The 8,900-nt window shown below is 35.1% G+C and overlaps 1 protein-coding gene across 4 annotated transcripts; it reads left to right on the plus strand.

The window, feature by feature from the left end:
- The first annotated feature begins 836 nt into the window (after positions 1-836).
- On the plus strand, positions 837-7,650 carry LOC140891145 (uncharacterized). Of its 4 annotated transcripts, none has more exons than XM_073299474.1 (12): positions 837-1,169; positions 2,223-2,271; positions 2,355-2,403; positions 2,977-3,047; positions 4,321-4,379; positions 4,632-4,736; positions 5,774-5,831; positions 6,509-6,549; positions 6,642-6,698; positions 6,877-6,974; positions 7,109-7,320; positions 7,465-7,650. In XM_073299474.1, the coding sequence occupies exons 1-12, from the start codon at positions 1,113-1,115 to the stop codon at positions 7,506-7,508; spliced, it is 900 nt and encodes a 299-aa protein (XP_073155575.1). In that variant the 5' UTR covers positions 837-1,112; the 3' UTR covers positions 7,509-7,650. The 4 variants fall into 4 exon arrangements, with proteins under 4 accessions (XP_073155575.1, XP_073155576.1, XP_073155573.1 ...); XM_073299475.1 differs by having other exon boundaries at positions 6,645-6,698; XM_073299472.1 differs by having other exon boundaries at positions 838-1,169; positions 6,413-6,549.
- Positions 7,651-8,900: the final 1,250 nt, after the last annotated feature.

Below are 8,900 nucleotides of genomic sequence, written 5' to 3' on the forward strand. Positions count from 1 at the left end.
CTTTTAAACCGCACAACAGCTCAAGCGCCATGATTCAATCGCTCTAACCAAGTATGGACAATTATTGCACCAACAATCTTCCTTTCAATAATTGCACTTCTTGCAATCAATGAAAATCGAACATCATGATCTTGGCTCTGATATCAATTGTAGGACCGAGTGCTTGCCGCTTTAAAACCAAAAACTATAATTTGTGGTAATGGTGTAACTCAAATATTTTAAACCGCACAACACTCCAAGCGATATGGTTCGATCACTCTATTAAAAATAAACCGTGAGATGTGAGGAGTGGATTTGATATTCATCCTTTAAAAATATGCAATAAATGATAAAGAAAAATCAATTAACTACATTGTTCGCTATGAAATTCAAAGGAAAAAAACATATAAGTGAATTTAAATTTTTCCCCAAAAAAAACTGATTTGCATGGATATGAACCACACAATCATATATTCCACAATACACTATTGCATATGGTTTATTAAATAATCCGATGATACACTTTTATATAAGAATAAGAATTATTTTGAAGTGAAATTCGTTCTTAATGAAATAGAAAAAGATAAGAAAATGCAAAATAGAATAAAAATGAGACATTTAAATGACGTCCATGCATTTTAAAACGCCTGATATATTTTAGTAAAAACATAAAGTTAATCGTTGAAGTAGATGAATTTATATTGTTTGAATATGTTTTAACCATTTTTTTAACAAATTTCATTTGAGGGTTAATAATGTCATTTTTCCCCATGGGATGCAAATCCATGTGGACCCACACCAAAATCTCAGAATTGGCCCATTTACAACCCATGTACTTGGATCAACCCGACTCATCCAAAGGCTGTGGGCATAATGCCCAACTCGATTGAATTAGGGTTTCCGGACTGGTGACGTGATTTAGATATCGATACTATTTGATCAGAACTCTTTCAATTACCAATTGGTTTCAAGTTTTAGTTTTATTTGGGTTCATTTTTAGCAATTGATTTCTCCTGCAGCTCGAACGCTTCCTTTCTTTGTTGGATTTCTGCATACCTCTTCATCTTTGTGATCTTTCGAAGTCATTCGTGAACTGTTTTTAGTGCATTGGCATATTGGCGGATTGGAATCAGATGCAGCAACTTGCACAAGTCAAGGAGAGGCCTTTTCCGGTGAAAATGGGAGAAGTGGTATTATCTCCAGACCTGCTTTTTCCCGTTGAGTTTCTTGTTGAATGGTTATTATTTGGAGCATAGCTGAAGTTCCTTACCAATTTGTATACGTCTTGTTGGCAGATTATTTTTTGGGGTGTATCTTTCGCTAGCATCAGTCATTTACTTAATCTTTCTGTGTCACTAGGGATATGGTAGTAAAGAGGGTATCATGAATCTGTTCTTAATTTGTTGGTGGGTAATTATAATGATTTAGCCTTTTGGAAGAACGAATTTGGACATAAGGGGAGGTCTTTATCTTGAAGTTCGAACTCACCTTTGCAAAATTATCAGTTTGAAATTTAATTTCCTGAAGCAATAATGAATTTTTTGACAAGGAAATATGAATTCTCACCTCTCAAAATATATATTATCTGAACTAGTGAATGTTTCATTCTCTAAGCTTTCAATGTGATTCACAAGCATACAGATGATCTAGAGGAAACTCACAGCAGTTGCCTAAGGATTTGAAATTCAAATTAACTCATAATCTTCATTCATCCAAGCAAGTTATGGATTTGTTGGTTTCAAATTTTTATCCCTTGGATGTAATGGAGTGAAAGTGTTTTATTCGATTTTGATGTGTTCATTCAGATTGACTCCTGAGTCTCAGGCGTATTTTCACAACCTTCTATTTGTTTCATTGCATGATGTGCTCCCGTAGCATAGAATGGACCCTTGGAATAGTGCATCAAAGATATATGCTTGCCACATAGTATTGTAATAGTATTTCATTTTAATGTTATGCTCTTATTTATTAATTTGAAAATATTATTTTTTAGTCATAATATAATAGACTAATAGAATTATTTTTGAGAGTGGTGAAGATTTGAATTAAATAACAAATTGTAAAGGGAAATGAGAAGGCGACGTGGAGATGTAAATTCGGGGAAGAATTTTAACATATTCTTGGGTTAACTCTTCAATAAACTAAAGCATTTCTGATGAAAGATAAACAAACACACTGTTGATAAGTTCCTTTCATATCTACTTATATGTTGGCAAAGTTACTCATTTTTCTGTTCTTTTCAGAATTTTTCCCAATCGGAGGATATACGGCTGGAGACTACCCGTGCAAGATGTATTGACCCTTTTATATTTTTCAAGCTATGTCTTATAATGAGCATACTTCAAAGTTTAAGAATCAAAGTATTTCCTTTTCAGTTTCGAATGTCCTTAAAAAACACGGAGAACTAACAGAGCGTCTTTCTAGGTATGCTGTTCGTCAAATGAGACCATGCTTAATAGCATTGGCTTTCTTCATATGTTCTTGATTGTTACATTGGTAACTTAAATACCATGTTTGAATTGGAAAGGATATTGTTTTGATTGAGAAACAAATCACGTCCAGCTACAGGCTATCTTGGTTTCACCTATCCAATTCACGCGGAACAACTATTTACATGTATATGAGGGAGGTTGGCCTGACCATTGCCAATGCATATAAGACAATAATGTTCGCAACTTGAGACGCAGATACCAGAAATTTGGTTACTGTCCACTCCGATCTAGACTCTAAGATTATGCAATAGCGGCTTAGTCATAAAAGATGCGACCAATACCGTATATTGTCCCAATATAATGATATTTATCAAGTTGTGATGTGGTATAAAAACATACAAGCAATACCATTTCAATTGTCCCAATATAGTGATCTATTTATCTAGTTTCAATGTAGTGTAATATTTGTCTCTATTCTGGTTTGCGTAACCGTCTCTAATGTTTTCTGAGTGTACTTGGCGCTATCATATCGGTGTATGTTCTGAAAGTTTCTTAATTGAATTAGGGACTCGGATAAGATGGTTTTTGAGCGTTTGCAAAGGGAATTTGAAGCTGCCCGTGCATCTCAAACCCAAGGTAGTTTTTTATGTCATATTTGATGTTCTATTCTGTTATTGGTCTTATGCTTCCAAAAATTGTTGGCAGTTGCCATTTTTACATATCAATATGTATCGATAAATTGTTGGCTCCTTTGTTCTAAATGTCAATTATCCGTTTCTTGAACTTGGTAAGGGAACCATTATGGATAAAAAGAATTCATTTAATGACGGGAACCATCTATCGTTGGTTTGCAAAATTGCAAGAGTACAGCCCCACCTTAATTTATGAATAATAAATATAGCAAGAGTTGTCGAAACAAATTGATCATTCTCTCCATCTCACCTCTGAAGATGCATTTTTTATATATGCACTGTGGTTTTAGATGAAATTGAGATGTTTGATTTGAATGCCCTGGTATTTTAAGCCCTTAAAGTTGTAGTTGGGTCGGTGGTGCTCTATCATACTTTGGATCTGGGATTCTGGGTAAATGATGCTGTAGGAATTTGAACGGTGGTTAAATAACAAGAGAGGATTAAAAAAGTGTAAATTGTGAATCAACTGATTATTCAACATTAGATGCAAACCTAGAGAGTTTTCAATCCTTTCATTTGAAAGAATAATGTAGTCTTCAACATTAGATTGTCTGATTTCCACCGTTTCCATTCGTAGGACATTTGTGTGTATCTTGCCTCTGTTTGCAAAACTTCAGTCTTTGTCATTAGAAGTTGTCGGGACTATGCTCACTTAATTTTGCTTTCAGTACCAGTGTTTCTGGGTCCCCAATAGTTTGTAAATACTGAATATAATAGTTACCAGGATGAAAGACCATGGAATATTGGAATATTGGAATTGAATCATATTTGAATCTAATAGTAGTTTAATCGACCAAAATGGGAGGTATTAGCTAATTATTTTCAATACCATGAAACCCTTTACATTTGAGGATCTTTAGGGGATAAGTAGATGCATAATCTGATTTCAGTTCTGATATAGTATAGTACTTTTATTTGTGATCCTATGTAACCAGAATAATGGAAAAATGTTGTCTGCACCACCCCCTAAGTCCTAACATCTTGGTCCCAACCTCTGCAGTGTCTTTGATTTTATTTTATAGTGGAAGTATACTTATAGCTTACCACTTGAGAAAATATGTTTTTCTTTTACTTGATGTAATTTTCTTCCTTGGTTACTGGGCATGTATATGTTCTTGGTTAATCGGAGGATATTATGTATCTTCATTCCTTATCCCCATTCTCCTTGACTTAACATATCACTTCATTTTCTGATACAACATTTTATTGTTATGTAGAAATATGTTTGGATGGTGAGCAATGGAATGATGGATTATTGGCTACAATTAGGGAACGGGTATGGCTTGTTATGTTTGGTAATCTGTTCTTGTTCTGTATCTTTTTGTTTTCTGTGGATTAAATTGAAATCGCATTTCTGATTGAAATGTTTTTTTTTTTGGGTGATTTGTGCTTCATCAGAGCTGATTGATTGTCATGTTTTCATTGCCCTCATACTGAAATTCTGCTTCTTATTCATAGCATATAAGATGAAGTTTGAATCAGTTTCCCACTTTTGTATTACATGCTTTTGGCTTGTTTTTTTTGACAGGTTCACATGGAGGCTGACAGAAAAGCGATGCAATTGTCTGGAGATGGCGCTGCAATGCCAAATCTTCTTGTGCGAGAAAAAATAACTTACAAAGTTGGAAATAAAGTAAGTATGATCAAATTTTTGTTTCTCTTGGGATATGGTAGTGTTCTCTGGTAGGAAAATGCTTGGTCTGCATATTAGTTGTAGAGACATGCTTTTGCTTCATAAGAAAAGGATATGCAATCAAATGGTGACAGCATGTAGGGTAAGATTGGATTTGAGAAATAAGGGCCATTTTTTAATCTTTGACTTCTTGATTTGAAATTAATTTATAACAGAATTGTATTGGCTGGCCTCTAACTTCTTTAGAGTACTCCTGAGCTCTGGTAATTGTTGCTACTAAATTCTGCATGTGCCACCATTTCTTAAGGCATATGCAGTTTGCGTAATTTTCTTTATTTTGTGTTGCAGCAGGGTGGTGGTGGCGTAAGATGTTTGGTCTGATTTCTGTTTGCCAATTTGAATGCAGAACTTGTGGACATAAATATGAAATGTTACATAAACCCACTCATTTATTTTACATGTTTAATTTAATTTTGCAGGAGTTAAATATTTAACACTATCCTCTTTTAGATAGTAAATATGGAATTGTGTTTTGTAGGAACTCTAAACCTGTAAAGTGTGATCTACGATTGAAAAATAAGATAGGCTTCTTGTTGGTATGCGTAGTGTCTGTTTTATTGCTACAAATTTGCCCTATTATATTTAAAATTTGTGGAAAAACCTTAATTCAGATTATAACGTTATTAGCGATATGTATAAGCTGCAGAGTAATGAACAAGTCTGACCAAATGGATAGCCTACTTCTGTTTATTAACCATCAACAATGATATCATGCAGCATGTAAAAATACAATCTTAAAGCCGAGGATCCTTGATGTTCCAAAAATCTGTTTCAGTCTTGTGTATTTTTCGCATTTTCTTTGTTATTGTTTTATACAGCCAGCACCAATATGCTAGTGAAGAATTTGATTTGAACTGTTAAACACCTTATCCCACCCATCCTTTTCTTTTCTTGTTGGCAACTTGTGGCACTATTTCTTAAAGATCAAAGGTCTTCACTTGTTTGATGATGGGTTTGTTGCAATTTCTTATGAACAGATAATCTGTTGTTTGGAAGGAACAAGAATTGGCATCCAATATGAGACATCATTTGCAGGTAATCACTGATTTTAAAGTACATCGTGCAACTCATCTGGTGCACTAGTGTCATCCATACTTGGTGCTTTTGGCAAGCTCATATGTGCCAAATTTAAAGGACGCCTCTAAGATGAATAATTCTCATTTGTTTTTGGGACAAACTTTATTAGTGGATACCGGATATAACATGACTAAGAAGACCGTCAAAACTGTCTTTGTTCCGCGGACTAATTGTCCTCAAATCGTGTACATTTTTTTGTCAACATATAGTGTGGCGTGTATCAATTTTCTATATCTAGTTGTTTGTTTCCTACTCTATCCAGTAGGAAATTAGATTTTTAGAGTCCCTACATTGATCAGGTTGAAACTTTCGCAGCGTCGAGTTATATTTATTTTGCAGCGGATTCCTTAACATTATCATCTCAATAAGGTTTATTATTCCATGTACTTATTAGTATTTTTATAAATTGAAATCAGTGAAAGTGCCTCGGAAGTTAGACGTGTGGTGGAATGTTATGAAACTAGAATTAATTTTCAGGTTGCGAACTATAAGAAATCACATTTTGTTTGACTATACATCCAGTATTTTTTACCTAACAGGAGAACCTTGTGAGATGTTCCACTGTATTCTTGAAAGCAAGTCTTTCCTTGAGAAAATGACTGTTCTTGAGCATACGATTCCTTTTTTCTTGCCAGTACGTGAGGCAGAGAACGATTTTCTCTCATCTAATGCAATGGTGAGTGCGACGAGGTTAGCTGCATGCGTATTTTACTTAATTTGCTGATGACTCATTTCTGAATAGGTTAGTTATTCCTGCTTTGGTTCCAGAAGTTCATAGACCATGTCGGAGATTTGTTGCAGGCTTATATTGATAGACGAGAGCAGGTATGTCAGTTATGGAATTGTTTTTTAAGCTGTTCGAAACATATTTTTCCAACATAGGCTATGAACTTTTAAGAGAAGAACCTTCTTCTTTTTCTTTCTTTTTCCGTTATGCTTTTCTGAATGAAGTTCTTGAACGATGAACCCTTATTCTACGCTGCTTTTCTTGTTCTTTTCTCAGGTTCGTCTTATTAAGGAACTGTATGGAAATCAAATAGGGGAACTTTACTTTAGTCTTCCATATCATATGATTGAATTTGTGCTTGCAGATTTTGATTGGTAGGTATAGCTTGCTTAATGTGCCGTACTTTTATTTGATCGGATCATTAAGAAATCACTCAACATTTGTCTGTTTTATTTCTATTAAGAAGTTAAGAAGTTTTAAGTCTTTTCTTGTTTAAATTCTTTCACAGCAAGGTTACAGTGAGTCTCAGGTACTCCGATCTTGTCTCGACACTTCCATCATCAGTCAGTGTACTTGCATGGCCGATTCAGCAACATAAAAAATTCTCGACTGGTGCAGCTCCAATCAACATGAAGGAAAATGGAGCCCAAGGAACTCAAAATCTTCCAGCCCGTTTGCAATATGCCGAAGATGCATTACGATCAATGAGTTTACCTGAAGGTTGCACTAGATTTGTGATAGTAAACTGTTCATTACCGTCATCTTTCTGTTTATTTGCATTTCTTCCTGATATCATATCTCACACGTTATGAAATGTGTAAACCGTATACCTTCACTGATAACTAGCATCACCTTGTATTTCAGCATTTGCAGAGATTGTTTTGAACATGCCCAAAGCTCTCAAATGAGTATTTCCGAAGAAGAAATCTGCTTAGTGCTCGAGTTATACCTTCCAGATGTAGCCGAAACAATATCTGGAATTGCGAGTTTAGATGGTATTGTATTGGGAAATCAATATATTTGTTTGAACATCACATGATGAATGTATATATTGACTGTTTGGAAAGGGTTCCTACATTCTCTGAATGGAAATAGTATTGCCTTTTATAGCAGTTCCGACCAATGGCATGAGAGCATTTATTTACTGATGAATGATTTTCCATGTTTTTGTATGGCAGTTTTAATTTCGGACTAGCACAATCAATTTCTTTCATAGAAGCTAAGCACACTCAGTTGTCATGCATGTAATTGATAGTTGTGAAAGTGCTGGCGAATGGTGAGAATTAGAAACAGATGGTTGTAACTTACATGAACTTCTTGGTTGTAAATAAATTATTGATCGTTGGAAAACTCTGTTCTATACATGGTTCTACTGGTGATTTCAATAGGAAAAATACTCGAAACGTGCCCCACAACGGAGAATCGGTTTCCTAAATCTGGATTCAATAGAATTATCCAGGCAATCTACTTTATAGCCAAACTGATAAAATTTTACATTTTTATCATGGATATTTTCACTCAACATGAACAATGAAACATTTTAGCCACATACCCTCAATAAGATTAATCAAACACGGAAAAGACAAACGAGGTGAGATGCACAAGGAGAAAAAAGGCAATTCCTCGTGAACACTATCAGTTTTATCCTATATGACAGAGATGACTTTCGAATGGAAAGTAAAATGATCCTTATGGCTGATTGGCAGAGCCGTGCTCCTGATGTTCCGCGAAAGTTACCACAGGTATGTCATGGCTGTTCGTTCCTCCGCATCAAGGGCGACCTCCCTAACATCAGCTATTCTGGCCTCTGTGGTTTGAATATCACTCCATTTCACTTTCTGCAGCTGTGTTGGTTTTGACACACTTAGACATGCTTTATCCACATTCTCTTGTGAAGGATCAACATGCTTTGTTAATGGTAAATCGGCACCTGAACTTGAGCAAGACTCTGTCTTCTCTGCAAAGACTTGCCGTGTCTCAACCTGCTGTCTGCTAACAGGAGACGGATATTCACACGTTAATTCAGGATATACAACAAGAAAACCAAAGCTAGTATTGGTTAATTAGTCCATGACCAATTTCGTTGATCTTTTTTTCAATTTCATTCCTCGGGTTGTGTCAAACAAAGCAGACTGCAGCAAAAAGCATATTAAGAAAAAAGATCTCAAAGTATCAAATTAAGTATGGAATCTTCAAACTCAAAATGCGTCCCTGTAATACGACACATCAACTACTCTCGATCGTATTGTAATATTCCTGTTGCCGTCCATTATAACCATGTTATTGGTCAACATAAAAAA

The sequence above is a fragment of the Henckelia pumila genome, chromosome 3, assembly GCF_033568475.1.
Source record: "Henckelia pumila isolate YLH828 chromosome 3, ASM3356847v2, whole genome shotgun sequence".
Taxonomy (NCBI): domain Eukaryota; kingdom Viridiplantae; phylum Streptophyta; class Magnoliopsida; order Lamiales; family Gesneriaceae; genus Henckelia; species Henckelia pumila.

Coding starts and splice junctions, on each gene's coding strand:
- LOC140891145 (XM_073299472.1), top strand. CDS start 1,113: ATGCAGCAACTTGCACAAGTCAAGGAGAGGCCTTTTCCGGTGAAAATG. Junction 1,170..2,222: donor CGGTGAAAATGGGAGAAGTG/GTATTATCTCCA, acceptor TGTTCTTTTCAG/AATTTTTCCCAATCGGAGGA. Junction 4,380..4,631: donor TGGCTACAATTAGGGAACGG/GTATGGCTTGTT, acceptor TTTTTTTGACAG/GTTCACATGGAGGCTGACAG.